This window comes from Fusarium fujikuroi, chromosome FFUJ_chr07, assembly GCF_900079805.1.
Source record: "Fusarium fujikuroi IMI 58289 draft genome, chromosome FFUJ_chr07".
Lineage (NCBI taxonomy): Eukaryota > Fungi > Ascomycota > Sordariomycetes > Hypocreales > Nectriaceae > Fusarium > Fusarium fujikuroi.
Window position 1 is genome coordinate 1730297 of NC_036628.1, and position 14261 is coordinate 1744557.

The 14261-nt window shown below is 50.1% G+C and overlaps 5 protein-coding genes; 3 read left to right on the plus strand and 2 right to left on the minus strand.

Moving 5' to 3' along the window:
- Positions 1-280: 280 nt before the first annotated feature.
- On the minus strand, positions 281-1247 carry FFUJ_08558 (probable TIF6-translation initiation factor 6 (eIF6); the record flags this gene model as incomplete). XM_023580726.1 has 3 exons in its annotated part: positions 281-914; positions 967-1038; positions 1213-1247. The coding sequence occupies 3 exons, from the start codon at positions 1245-1247 to the stop codon at positions 281-283; spliced, it is 741 nt and encodes a 246-aa protein (XP_023433454.1).
- Positions 1248-2324: 1077 nt separating this feature from the next.
- On the minus strand, positions 2325-5818 carry FFUJ_08557 (uncharacterized protein; the record flags this gene model as incomplete). XM_023580727.1 has 3 exons in its annotated part: positions 2325-3361; positions 3426-4302; positions 4793-5818. The coding sequence occupies 3 exons, from the start codon at positions 5816-5818 to the stop codon at positions 2325-2327; spliced, it is 2940 nt and encodes a 979-aa protein (XP_023433455.1).
- A 2304-nt stretch (positions 5819-8122) lies between these two features.
- Positions 8123-8435, plus strand: FFUJ_14917 (uncharacterized protein; the record flags this gene model as incomplete). XM_023580729.1 has 2 exons in its annotated part: positions 8123-8153; positions 8188-8435. 2 exons carry the CDS (start codon positions 8123-8125, stop codon positions 8433-8435), a joined length of 279 nt encoding a protein of 92 aa, XP_023433983.1.
- A 713-nt stretch (positions 8436-9148) lies between these two features.
- On the plus strand, positions 9149-10907 carry FFUJ_08556 (probable benzoate 4-monooxygenase cytochrome P450; the record flags this gene model as incomplete). XM_023580730.1 has 6 exons in its annotated part: positions 9149-9477; positions 9530-9560; positions 9612-9755; positions 9809-9995; positions 10048-10687; positions 10739-10907. 6 exons carry the CDS (start codon positions 9149-9151, stop codon positions 10905-10907), a joined length of 1500 nt encoding a protein of 499 aa, XP_023433456.1.
- A 1706-nt stretch (positions 10908-12613) lies between these two features.
- FFUJ_08555 (related to translation initiation factor eIF5) lies at positions 12614-13936 on the plus strand (the record flags this gene model as incomplete). XM_023580731.1 has 2 exons in its annotated part: positions 12614-13600; positions 13652-13936. 2 exons carry the CDS (start codon positions 12614-12616, stop codon positions 13934-13936), a joined length of 1272 nt encoding a protein of 423 aa, XP_023433457.1.
- Between the last annotated feature and the right edge of the window lie 325 nt (positions 13937-14261).

Below are 14261 nucleotides of genomic sequence, written 5' to 3' on the forward strand. Positions count from 1 at the left end.
GGGGGGGGGGGGTGGCCGAGAGCCGTCCCTGTATGAGTATTTATCATTCGATCATTATGATCATGCATACCTTATTCCTGATATCAACCGCACCGCAAAATCATTCAAGTTTCCAAACACCAGGCCCCGTATAAGTTAAAAGTTTGTTCGTCTTGTCGCGCGACGATGGTTATCGCTCGTCCAATCAATTGCCGGACGAGTAACGTAACAGCAAAGCCCCATAAGCAATATGTGTGTGTATGTATGAATGTGAGAAACAGAAACACAAATCAGGCCTAACTTAGTAGAAAGACTCGACCATGGTGTCCTTCATGCTCGTGTTGATGTTGCTGGGGCCTTGACCCTCGCCGAGGCGGAACACACTCTCGATAACGCTGAGCTCCGTTGCAGTTGTGTCGAGACCAGTCACGGCGAGCCAGTCGTTGACGACCATTCCAGCGCCAACAACGTTAGAACCACGGTTGACACTACCGGCGACGAGAGGAACCTGAAGCAAGCTGGACAATTCGTCCTGATCTTGGATAGGAGTCTTGGGATGCACGAGACCACCCTGGTTAGACAAGCTCATGTAGCTGCCCACCAGGACATTGTCTGCAACAGTCTGACGGAATACTTCCACACCGAGGACATCTGCGATAATCTCTTCTGTTTCACGTTCCAGATCAGGGTGCACAAGAGCGATGTGATCGTTTGTGACGATGACGTTTCCGAGAGCTGACAAGCGCTCCTCTATACGCTGGATACGGACTGAATCGGGAAGTGAATTTCTCAAGTGCTGCAGCTCCTGGTCGGTTGTGGTTGTGGGAACGAGAAGACCCTTTCGGTTGCCAGCGGTCATACGGCCAATGATACGGGTGCCAGCGATTGTGGTTCGCACAGTAGGAATGATATCTTGGAGTTCAGCTTCAAAGACACTGCAAGATGTCAGCATGAAACTAGTTGTCAAGATAGGTGAGGGGACTCTACCTGTAGAAGTTCTCACTGGCACCGAGAGCCACGAGGGCGTAGGAATTGGTCAAGGTGGAAAAGACACCGACCCTGGAGATTTCATGTCAGCATCCAGGTCTGATATTTCAATCTCATACACATTGTACAGCACAAGGCATATCATCCACAGAGGTAGATATGCGCCGCATAAGAAAGGCGGGGGCGGGGTGCTTGAAGCGCAGGGAGCTTCAATCACCAGAAGAAAAGACAATAAAGATGACATACTCGTTGGAGTTCTCAAATTGAGCGCGTACGGCCATGATTGCTGTAGTGGTCTGGATCGTGCAAGTCGTAGTAGAGTCTAGAATTTTGGGGGTTTTGATGTAGTTGAAGATTGTTGGTATCGCAAAGTGGATGCTCGTCGTAGGTTTTTTTTCTTCGTCTGGTTGGTTTTGCTTTCTTGCCCCTCCTTCTATTTTTTTTGGGGGGGGGAGCGAGGGGGGCAGCTCTCGCCGTTATTTATGTAATGCGGTTTCTGGATCAGATAGTGGAGCTCAGGCAGTCAGCAACTCAAAGTTCCATACTTAGGTTGTCGCTCTTAGTGCACGTCTGAAAACAGTAATGAGCCTGATGACTCACTCGAAGCAAATTGCTAAGGAACCTCGCCACTATGGATTGGGCGGATAAGGCGAAAAGGATCCTGCTTAATAAATTCACAAGGTATCCGCATATGGATATTTGCTGCTGTGGGATGACTCGTTTGACAGGACATGACTCCTTGGCCGTTTATCAAGTGCCTCCTCTTCCAGAAGCTAGGTGCCCTATCCCCAGGATCTTATGGGCCTCGTAGAATCCAGCCCTAGGTACTAAAGTTAGGTCTTTAGTTCCATAACAGGCAGCTTGGACCCTTCCAGGTTCGACTCATCTCGCATCGAGTCCAAATACGGTAAGTGATTGACTTATATCATCCATCCTAATCCAGGTCAGGCACCTTCATTATACATCCATGCTCAAATCGTTACGTGATTTGGAGCCTTTTTGTGACTCCAAACTGAATTTGTATATGTAGTCAGATGCCAATAGGAAATCCTTGTCGCATCATGAACTGCTCGTATCATGCTAACATGTATTTACAAAGAACAAAATAAGGGTCCGCATCCAGTATCCCTCATAATAATAAAAAGAACATCATCATGCCGTTCGTGATCCTCTGTCCCATCTTGCCCTGTTTGGGGTCATGTTACCACGGCCCCTTAAACCCTCGGTCAACTCTCGGGCCCTGATTCTCTCTCCGGATATCTACTGTCGCCTCGCCATTTCAGCCAACACATGGCGCTGATTGCTCATTTCCCTGAGCTTCATCGTAATAGAGTTATCAATACTCAAAGTACTTGTCTTCACAGAGTCCAGACAGGCGCCTTCATCAGTACTTGTCTCCCTCGGACTTCCAACGCCATAAATCCTGCGAATCGCACCCTGTTCGAGTCCTTCGGCAGGGCCGCTACAAAAGTGTCCTTGTCAGCATCCTTCCTTGCGCTCTTTGAAGCATCGTTACCCTCCCCGCTCTCGGGCGGGGTTGCATTATTCAACGTACCAGTCTTAGCTTTGCCGCTCTTTTCATCGTCGCCGTTCTTGTCGTCGTCCTCTCCCTCTCCCTTCTGAGCCTCCAAGACTGGCAAAGCAGCCTTTTCAACCTCCATTACGTGTGGCTGGACGATCTCTCCGGGCAACGGGTAGGTAATGGCCACATCCCGACTCTCCAGGGGAAGGTTGGCTGCAATGCCCACCGCAAGCTCCACGATCATCGATGCGCTACCGTCCACGCCAGGTGGTGGCGGGTTGCAAAGAAACTGGTAAAGACAGCTTGTCAGGGACGCCGTTGACTTGGCGATAAATGCATTGCGATTATCGTTCGCAGCTGATGAGTTGAGCTGTCGATGCAAACCGTCCAATGATGTCATCCGCCAGCTCACAATCTTGTTCGTCAGGGCGTCGAACTCTTCCTGACTAGTCAAGGTATGCGTGTTGCTTCGAATGCCCAGCTCAATCTCCTTGAGAGATTGGCTCAGCTGTGCATCTAACCCAGGGTGGAAACACTTGTTGAACACCTCCTCCATGATCCAACGTGAGATCACAGCGCGCCCAATGGCTGTCATCTCAGCCTTTCCTGTCTTGAGTGCTTCTGTGCTGACATACTTATCAAGCCATTGTGGTACGCACCGCCAATCTTTTCGAATGTTGAATGAAAGGTTGTTAATGGCACCATTGAGTCGGTTGAATCGTGTCGAGTATTCACTGTCATCGAGAGCGGTACGCGATTGCGACATGCGCTGGTTGGCGACTGCATTCTGGAGATGCACGATTTGGCCATTGAGGGCCTCAATCTGTCCCTTGCCATCAAAGTAGAGTCTCTTGACGTTCTTGTATTTAGTCACTGCAAATAATCAGTATGCTGTGCTCACTGCGGCTAGGCAGAGATTCTTCTGGTCTGTACTTACAAAGGTCCTTGAAAGACTTGTCATTTTCGCCAGCCTCAGCGGGGACTGCAGATACTGGCTGGGGGCTGTCCCTTCCTTGATCCACGGTTTGGCCCTCATATGGAGATGGGCGATCGCCACGGTAAGCCGGCGACTGGCCGGCCGACTGTGGCGGCACGGGAGGTAGCGGGTTCATGTTGTTCATGGAGTTGGCGGGACGGTAAGTGGGGGGCGGGCCACCGGGGACATCGGCCTGCCCACGCAATTTGTCGGAGTCAGGACGGCGCGCGGACGGAGGTCCTCCAGTTGGTGGTGCCATACCGGGTTGCTGCGGCTGAGTTGTTGTCTGTTGAGCAGGAGGGAGGCTCGGGGTTGAATCTTGATTCTGTATATACAGGGCGTGGTTCACAGCGGGAGAGTTGGTTGCTGATTGCAGTTTGGCCGAACGCTGGTCCGAGTCGGCGATAGGCGATTCATGCGAGAACTGAGAGACTGTTTCAGGGTTCTGAAACTGTGCGCTGGGGCCCAAGTGTGCGGGAGCTGATCGTAGATCTCCACCTTGATTACCACCCTGGTGATAGTTGCCTTGCTGTTGGGCGTTCGGGAATTGATAAGGTTGTTGCGAAGGCGAATGCTGTGGTGGGTTGAGAGGTGATTGTTGCTGGTCGTACACGTTCGTCTCGTAACCACTTTGTGATTGTTGTTCCTCCGTATGTACCTGAACGTGGGTTTGCGGCTGTTGTTGGTGCAGCTGCTGCTGTAGCGGGGCCTGGCTCTGGTTCTGGTGATAGACGGCGGCGTCCTCGTAAGGCGGCTGCTGCTGCTGCTGCTGATGTTGTTGTTGGTCTACTTCACCAGAAACTTGGCGAATGGTGTTGTGGAGCGAAATTCGTGAAGTCTGTGAAGGTGGTGGCAGGTTAGATTGATGGGCGGTATAGTGTTCATTGATATCGTCGAGACCTTGGCGAGACGAAAGCTGGGGTAAAGGGGAACGTTGACTATTGGGGAGCTGCTGGACCTGCTAAGGAGCTCAGCTTGAGCTGGCGGACGCGGTGAGGGCGACTAATGCCAATGGCATGGCACCGTAGCCAGAATTAACGACTGGGGCTTGGGCTTGGGCTAGGGATGATGAAAGGAGATTGGGTCAAATTCTGGACTGGGCTTGACGACTGTGGCTGGCCGAGTGCTTCGCTGAGTAACAGGTAGAGCAGAGAGGAAGACAGAGTGAGATTGGGAGTGGGAGAGGGGTGTTGGGCTGGGCTGAGAGAGGGGAAGAGACAAGTGAACAAACGAGATAGGAAGACTGGGGGTTCCAGCTCATAACTGGTAAGGAGTGGAACAAGAAAAGCAGGGAACGATTCAGAAGAGAAAGGCGGTGGATTGCTCACCCGCTTGGAAGGGCGACGTGCAAGGCCGCCAGTATTATCGTAGGATTGGTTGTTATTGTGGCCGATGCTTATGCTATGGTGGTGTTGGCCGTCAGATGCCCCACGATTGGACCCAGAAAATATGCCCTTAATCAATTTTCGAGTCGAGCGCTTCTCAACAGGAGCTGTTTGCTGTTGTGCTTGTACCTGTGCTTGCTGCTGCTGCTGCTGCTGTTGTAGCTGCTGGGGTAGAATTTGGCCGTAACGGTTCAGGTCCTCTACGGATGAGGTCTGAAGGCTATAAGGCGTGGCAGCGCTATAACGAATACTCTGCGAACGGCCCAGGCTCGCGTCGTTGAATTCGCTCTGCGGCTGATGAGGATCAAATGCGACGTTAGAAAGGTTGGAACTCTGCTGCTGCTGTAAAGAAGGAGGAAGTTGATTAATGTTAGCACCGGTTGTGCTACTGGCGGCTGAAGGCGAGCTATAGAGATGCGGCGGGGGAGGGGCGCCAGCGGAAGCGGAGGAGGGGGAGGGCAGTAACGGTAGAGAACCTTGAGGCTGCTGCTGCTGGGGATGTTGGAGATGCAACGGCGGCTGTTGATTCTGCAGGTAGTGAGAGGGGGGAGGCGGCTGTTGTGAATCAAAGGACTCGCTCGAGCTGAAGGCAGTGTTATGGGACGAGGACAAGGCTGAATGGGGGTTTATGGTGGAAGGATTGTTGGCGCTCGCATTAGCACTGGCAGCGTTGGCATTGGCACCGACCGAGTGCGAGTGGCCGAAGTGGGCGCCGTGGGAGGCTGAGTCTGCCTCGTCAAGGAGTTGCTGGTGCTGCTGAACTTGATAGTGTTGATCCGGCTGGATCTGCTGAGCCTGGTGGCTTGGTTGACGCTGGTGGCCTGCCGCTTGAGGAGTCGCAGCACTACCGCCTGTCGGAGTCTGGCTGTTGTTCGTCGGGGTTGAAGTCGCAGGCGTCTTGGACGAGTTTCGCGGCTCACTGAGCGCATGCGATGACCGGTTGCTGTGCTTGCCGAGGAAGTTCCTCATACTGCGATTGCGATTGTCGTTGCGGACGGCAGATGAGGAGGGAGTTCGGAGGAGGTAATCGCGCACAGCGAGTGTTGAGGTGAGGTCGGAGAGAATGGAACAGGCGGAAGTTATGGGACGTAGATGAGAGAGATAGAGTCTAATGCCAACCAAGGGTAGGTGAGGTAAGTCAAGTCCTGTAACTACTGAGGTAGGTCACCTATCGAAATCAGGGCAGTACATCAAAGCAATGCACTTCTTGGAGCCACCTACCTACTAAAGTACCTACCTATAGAAGCAATGGGGGGCACCGATCGGACGGGACGGGACACGACGCAAGCTGATTGAGCTATCCCGTTCTGCCTGTGTCTAGGTGGGTGCCGGTGCTGAACCCGCTGCCACGGATGAGCCGTAGTTAGTGGATGTTCAGCGCCTTACTTGCTACCCTGCTACCTAAGTATGGATGTACGTGAAGACCTCGTGGACACCAAACATCCCTGGATTCCTAGAGAGGTTGGGTAGCAGAGGGGTGATAAGGCGGATACAGTACCACTCGCTAATATGCCTTTGGGTTGTGTTCCGAGTTACTAACTTGATCAATTGCGCGGCCGATGCTATTCAATCGTGTATGAGGGCTCATCTGGCCGACACGAATAAAACAACGTCTAACTTCTAAGCTACCTAGGTACCTACTAATTTAGATACTAAATTACCTACTAACAGAGTACAGCACAGCCTCGACTGACTGTAACTAATTACCCCGTGGCACTGTATTCGTATGATGATACCTCTAGTAGGTACTAAGGCAGGCCTGTGGTTTGTGACCAAGACCCTGAACTAGATTGCGAAACGGAAAATTACAACATAAGCTACCCAAGACTGATGGTTTTTTAAACAGATTTTTGTTACCTCTTAGCATAGGACCATGCACAAGACAATTGGATACGAGCCAAGACCTCCAGCAACGTTAGCACGTTCCATGTTAATCTGCCAATATCCTCGACTGCAGGTGACATGTTTCTGGAAAATGGATATATGTACCAACGTTACTGTATCCACTAGCGCGCGCAGCCGATATGCACTACAACCTTTGGATGGTCAGCATCGGGTTGGTTGAGACTTTCTCTACTATAGACAGGTCGGGTTCGTCCACTTCCAAGCTTAGGTTCCCGTACATGTCAGCAATAAGCCCTCCTATGAGAGCTAGTACTTCAAGCTTTGATCATCTCTCACTTGCGGTTCATCAGCCTTGTCGGAAGTTGTCTCGGTAGGTCCTTGTTTCTTGAGCGGAGCACGTTGGCCAGAGTCGCCTTGTGGACACTGGGGTCTGTTGAAAGGAGGCTGTGTCTGCAGGCAGGCTTCCAATATGTGATCCTGCGGTTGAAAGACAATGCTGCGTATTGCCGGTTGTTTTGCTAATGATTGATGTAGCCCAGCACGATTATGTGGCTATAAAGATCTCTGAGGGTATTCGATATGTTCTATCATTCGTCTTATACAATGTAATGTTCGTTGCTACTATATCAAATGGAAGCTCTACGTACAGTACTGTCTTTTTAACTGGTCATCTTTAATTTTGAATCTCAGTGCATCCCACAAGCTATGCGTACCCTGGCAATTTGATACTATGAATAGCAACCCCTAAGCTTCCTGTCATACAGGGGTGTGTGTTGATCCAGTGTCAAGTGTGGCAGCACGAGGCTAACTTATGTTTCTCACCACAAGTTAGATCTGGCCGGTGATCGAGGTCTGAAGTCCCTCTGTTCTGATGAGCTACCATGACATGAACAGCACTCCTCTTTTCGGCTTACCATACAATAAACGGTCCAGCTAGCTGAGCTTGAGGCTGGCCCCTAAATGACGTGGATGTAACTCCCGAACCTGTATGAGAAGACATTTATAAAAGGCACATTCCAAATGAATAATGTGTAATGTATGAGAACCACTTATAAGCCATGAAATTGAAGCAAATACCATCGCTTAGCAGTACATCCTCGTCTTTTAGTGGTGTGTTGAACAACATTGGCACAGATATCTTCATCAACCCATGTCCAGGGTAGGCTTGTAGGGAGAACCGTCATTCCAAGCCGGCGATTAATTAATTCAGCGACCACATCCTTCATCTATGATTATTCCGCTTCCAACCAACGTAATGAGTCCGAGAACACTGATATATAAACCTAAGCCCCCAGAAGAAACCTCAGCGCCCCAAAAGAACTCGTTCGCTTCAAACATTCACACCAACAATACCTGACTTGACCTGCTTAGAGGTGATATGACAATTGGCCATTCACTATCGCATCTGAACGAGAACAGCCTGCCTTCATGTGCTTTGGTGCGACTTGCCCAACATGCTGTGAGTTTCTGTCATTTAATCTACGCTAATTGAGTTTGTGAGATATTAATTGAAGCCTATATAGCGAAGAAGTCGTGGCGTGGGTGCGGCAATCACGTTCAACAAGTCTTCGACGGAGTGCCACAGGCTGAATGGTGTACTTGTACTCCCAAAACCAAGATCGGCAGCAAGGAATATCCTCCTGCGGCTCCCATGCAGATTCCGGGCCTGAGTTGGATTTCTGGCATCCTTGGGGGAGGTAATCATCAGAAACCTGGCGGTGATAAGAAACCGGAGCTATGAAATTATATGGACATCATATCTCTGCCACGCTATCAATGGATAACATGAATGCGGGGATTTGCAGGGGTGAGAGGTCCGGAAGTCGGTAGTTTGAACTTCATGACATGAAATAGGGCGTCAAGTGACATGCTTTAATGCCGGGGTTGGGGTTGGGGAATTTCAACGTTGGTTGTTTCTTTGTATGGATGTTTAGCAGACGAGAACGAATGGCATGCGTGAGCAATTGGACGAATCATGGACAAGCTGTACTATGTAGATTGCTGTATCATAGGTTGAAAAGGTAGAGAAATCAAAACATTTTTCAAGTCAAGATCCATTAATGGCAAATCTATGGGTGTGGATGTTATCATTGATCCTAAAAGCAGGCGGACGCGGGAATCCCTAGAATGTGGAGAAGACCTTACTCAACAGGGGACAAAGAAGCGACAACTAGATACGGATATGTAATAGAGAGAATATCAAAGGGCGTGACTGGTTAACTATGGATCAACCTATCTCTCGGTTACGCAGCAATCCCACCCACACGAAGTACGCAATTCGGGTTTGGACCCGACGAGTTGGAGTCATATCGGAGCGCTTCTATCTCAGATGCCTTGTGATAAGAACCTCAATCTAGCCGGTCGATGGTTGGCTCCAACTCTCCATCTCCCCCTTCATGAAATGAGAGAACCAGCCATCGACTAGTCAAGTTCAAACATATCAACGTTGCTACAATGTTTATACTATCACCAAGCTTCATGCTTGGAGCTGCTGCTCTCCTTGTTGTTACTCATCTCATTGTCCGCATGACTTCGGCCACGGCAAAGGTTCCCGGTCCCTTGATATCCAACTTCACCTCACTTGTACTGAAATGGCACGAACTCAATGCCAACCGTACCGTATATATTCACGAGCTTCATAGGAAATATGGCCCAGTTGTCAGGATCGCCCCCAATGAGGTTTCCTTCACTTCGATTGATGCCCTCAAAGAGATTTATGGTTCTGGTGGTAGCGGATACGATAAGACAGAGTTTTATGACCTCTTTCAAGTCTACGGCAAGCGGTAAGAACCCACGTTATAGGAGTGGGATGCCGGTTCTGACTGTGCCTTACAGGACAATGTTCTCAACACTAGTTAAAGGCGACGTAAGTTCAGATTAGAAGCCGCGATGTTTAGTCAAGCTGACTTTCTTCCAGCATGCGAAACGACGGAGGATGATTGGCGATAGATATGCCAACAGCAACGTAATGAAGCAAGCCCCCCTGGCCGGGATACAAGAACGTTCCAAGTGGTTTGTTGAGCGTTGCGTTGACTCGCCTGACAAGACGGCAGACGTATTTGTAAGTAGAGTGTTCTTTCTTTCTGGGGTATGCTAACAAACTGAGATAGAGAGGTTAGTTCAGACTACAAGGAGCTGAACCGATTGAGGAGAACGTCACAGCTGACCAAACCAGCGTTGCACGCATATGCTTGTGATTGCGTTACGCACCAGTTGTTCCACCCTTATGGAAGCAACTGCCTGCAAAATAAGGACGACGAAGAAATGATGCATCAAGTTGCTGCCGATGACAGTCTTCAGAGTAAGCTCTCATATGCCGTGGATCACGCGTTGGAGCTCACAAGAGAACTTAGATCGTCTGGTCCAGTACTATAGCCCGATTCTACACCGTCTTGGATCAAGCATTCTGACGAGCTTTGCCAAACCTCGACTGATTCCTCTGGCCGACAACTTTGTCATTGAAAACGCCAAAGAAGATGGTGCAGCAGATTTCACCGTTCTTAACCGGCTTAAGGAGAAGGATAGCGTCCTTGATACTATCGACATGGCTGCCGAGTGTCTCGATCACATGGCCGCTGGCATCGATACGACCGGCGATGTTCTCTGCTTCTTGATGTGGGAACTTTCACTGCCCCGATCGATAAAGTATCAACGACTTCTGCGAGAAGAGTTTCGAAGCAAGCCTGACGCCAACTTTGACGAATTGCCCATGCTAGATGCTGTTCTGAACGAGGGACTGAGATGTTTCCCTGCCATTCCAATGTCATTGCCTCGATACGTTCCCCACGGCGGCCGTGTCATTGATGGATTCTCCTTACCCCAGGAGACAGTTGTCAGTTGCCAGGCTCTTTCGGTTCACCGAATCAACGATCATGTCTTCCCCGAGCCGGACAAATTCTACCCTGAAAGGTGGTTGGAAGCCGAAGGAGATGCCGACCGCCGAAGACACCAATGGGCCTTCTCTAGTGGAGGAAGAGGATGCATCGGGAAACAGTGAGTAGCTCTGCTGAGTGTAAAGAGGGAAGATAGTAACACATGCTACAGTCTTGCCATGGCGGAGATGAAGACCCTGCTTCGAGACGTGTATTCACAGTACGAAACTGAGCCGGATGAATCAATGAGGAGCGAATCTATGGCGATGGACGATCAACTGATCTCCTCACGGCCTCGGGGAAAGCGATGCCTGCTCAAATTCGTGCCTGTGAAGGGCTGAACTATGACTCAGACGAGTTGATGAGCATTGACGAAGAGATGGGAGCTTGATCAGGGCATCAGAATCGCGATTAGCAGACATACACGCACACACCAAGGACTGCTTCATCAATACAGTGCAATTGTCATAGGTTAAGGATGTGGATCGGCAGCTCGGCGATAGGAGATATCAAAAGCTCAAACAACTCCAGCTGAGTGAGGGTAGAGGGTGTTTCTATCATCTATGTAAGAGAAACTCACAATCAAGAACCACCTCAAACAACCAACATATCGTGATTGCATTCGTTGGTTGGAGTCTGTGGCTTTTAAACCCGAATACACCGATGTCGTATTTGTCATTCTCCGGGTGCATCCCCGAAATCACAACGTGAAAAAAGGCAACCATCCACCCAATCCATCGAACCGATGCGAGTGCGTTAGGTTACGCTCACGAAGGTACCTGGCTTCCTCGTGTACAGTGTGAGGAAAATTCAGTATTAGAAGGCCGGGGGCTTGGCAGTTAAGCATGAGGCGCCCGGAACAGACCTTACACAGGGAGCTACAGCAGGCTCCCCCACTTAGCGAAGCGAGCTGTGTAACAGTGAATCACTACCTGGGATGAGCCCTACGAGCCGGGTGAGGCGCTGAAAGTACAGTGATTGATCATCTACCTCGTCACTGTTGGAGTCAAACCTGGAACCTTGGGCACTCAGATTTTAGTTAAGTTTTCTTCCATTGTTGTTACCTGAGGTACGTAGTAGTATTTCAAATATTGGGGGAATCCAGTCTTTGCAACTTCTTTGTTGGCAACACAGTATCAAAAACAGTCTCAAACAGTATCTCCAAGGACTAATATTTTGGCCATAAGATTCTCTGACAGTTTGGATCACAACATCAAAGGTATTGGTTCCTCGATGTTGTGTCAGGTTTTTTTTGCCGCTTGCCCCATTCTTTAGCGTCCCTTCCGGGCATCCAAAAAAACAAAAATCCCGGTCGGCCCTAACGTCGCCCCTCCCTCCCTCCTTCTTAACTCACCTGGTTGCTCCTCTTTTGCACTTTTTCTCTTCTTCTTCTCCTCCTCAACATCACACTCTGCATCTCATTGAGACAGCAAATCTTAACTTAACTCAACCGAGCGGCCCTGAACCCATCGCGCCAAGCGCATATCACTCCCATACTTGCCTGTTGACTCTTCCGGTCGCAGCGCGCATCGCCTACCTGACTTCCCCACCACTTACACCTGGCTCACGAACTTCGCATCGTTCATAGTGTAGTGTTGGCCTTGGAGCACCATCTTCGCCGGTCTTCGCTTGCTCCCTACGAAATCGGACCTCCCGAACACATATTTCCGCCGAACCACACTGCTGTTTATGTATCAGCACGACCAGCTCTCCGTCTTCAGACACCTCTTCAAGCTGCAGTTATTTCGCATACCGCGAAAGCCTTGTAGCCCCGACATCAGTTCCGACGGTTGAAATCTAGAGACACCATTGTCGTCTATGCATCACCACCAGCATCCGATCATACATCCGGTCTGCCACATGTCAATCAAAAATCATCAAGAGCACTGAAACCTTCCTTGCTCCGCCCACCCTCAAGTCATCTTCTGCTACCAAGTCTATACATGACCTCCTCGTCATCTCACGACTCCATCAACCACTAGCCTCGCTCACCCGCCTTGCGCTGTCAACTCTATCTTTCAGACAGTAATTACTCAATACCGCCACCATGGCTCTCGTCAACGTTCGTCGCGATGTCAGCGATGCTTTCTATCGTTACAAGATGGAGCGTCTGCAGACCAAGATTGAAGGTAAAGGAAACGGTATCAAGACCGTCGTCGTCAACCTGAGCAGCGTTGCTGCCTCTCTTGCCCGTCCTGGTTCTTATGTCATTAAGTACTTTGGTTTCGAGCTTGGTGCTCAGACCAACATCGATCCCAAAGACGATCGTTGGATTATCAACGGTGCTCATGATGCCCCCAAGCTTCAGGATCACCTCGATGGGTTCATCAACAAGTTCGTCCTCTGCAAGAAATGCAAGAACCCTGAGACCGATGTTGTCATCAAGGATGATCGTATCCTGCTTGATTGCAAGGCCTGCGGTCAGCGCACCGATGTCGACATCCGCCTCAAGCTTAGTGGCTTTATCCTCAAGAACCAGCCCAAGAAGGGCAAGAAGGACAAGGCCGAACGCAGGGCTGCCAAGAAGGCTCGACAGAACGGCAATGCTGCCAACGGCACCAATGGTCAGAATGGTGCTGGCAGTGATGAGGCATCTGAGAACGGCTCAAACGAGAACGGCGACGAGGACGTTGGCAGTGACGACGAGTTCCAAAAGGTCGCAGCAGAGGCCGCTGAAGCCGCCCAGGAGAACGAAGTCAAGGAGCATGAATGGGCTGTTGACATGAGCGAGGAAGCAGTCAAGGCCCGTCAGGCCTCTCTCCCTGGCGAGTTCAAGCAGAAGCTCAATATTGGTGACGATGATGACGAAGAAGGCGAGGGTGGCCCCACCATCTATGATGAGCTTGGCGACTGGATTCAGTCCCAGGCTGAGGAGAAGGGCAGCGTTGACAAGGTCGAATCCATCGACATCTATGTCAAGGCCAAGGAGCTTGGTATTGAAGGCAAGCATCGTAGTGTTCTTGTTCTTGTCCAAACCATCTTTGATAAGAACATCGTTGCCCAAATTCCCAAGCGTGCTAGCATGCTCAAGCAGGTATGCTGAATTCTGGTTTTTACGAAGCATCCATATACTAACGTGCTACAGTTTGTTACCTCTGAGCGTCACGAAAAGGCTCTGCTCGGTGGAACCGAACGTCTTGTCGGTACTCTGGCTGCTGACCACCCCGAGATGTTCCACTCCATCGTCAAGATTCTCCAGCTTTACTACCACTATGACCTGATCAGCGAGGAGGTCGTGGTCAAGTGGGGATCCAAGGCTAGCAAGAAGTACACTGACATCTCCACCTCCAAGAAGGTTCGCAAGGCTGCTGAGCCTTTCTTGACCTGGCTTGCCGAGGCTGATTCGGAGGAGTCTTCTGACGAGGAGTAAAATCCTGTTTATGTAGTCATTCTTCCCGTGTGATACTTGATTTGGTTCGTGTCTTGTGTTTTGTTGGGCTGGTAGGCTTCTGTGGTGCATTGTTGCCTTCACTTTGTTGACAGCTCAGTGCAGTCTGTGCTCTTGGATGCTCAGATAGTTTAATTTTATTACTGGCTCTTTGCCCGAAACCTGATGTTTTTTATGTGCTCTGCCTCTTTGACAGTGCAACAGACAGTGGAATGCTTATGGCTGATGACTACCTAGTTCCCCACTAAATATGGGAACATTGCTTTGCCCCTTGCCAACTAGTCCACACCTAAGACTGTTCTACAAG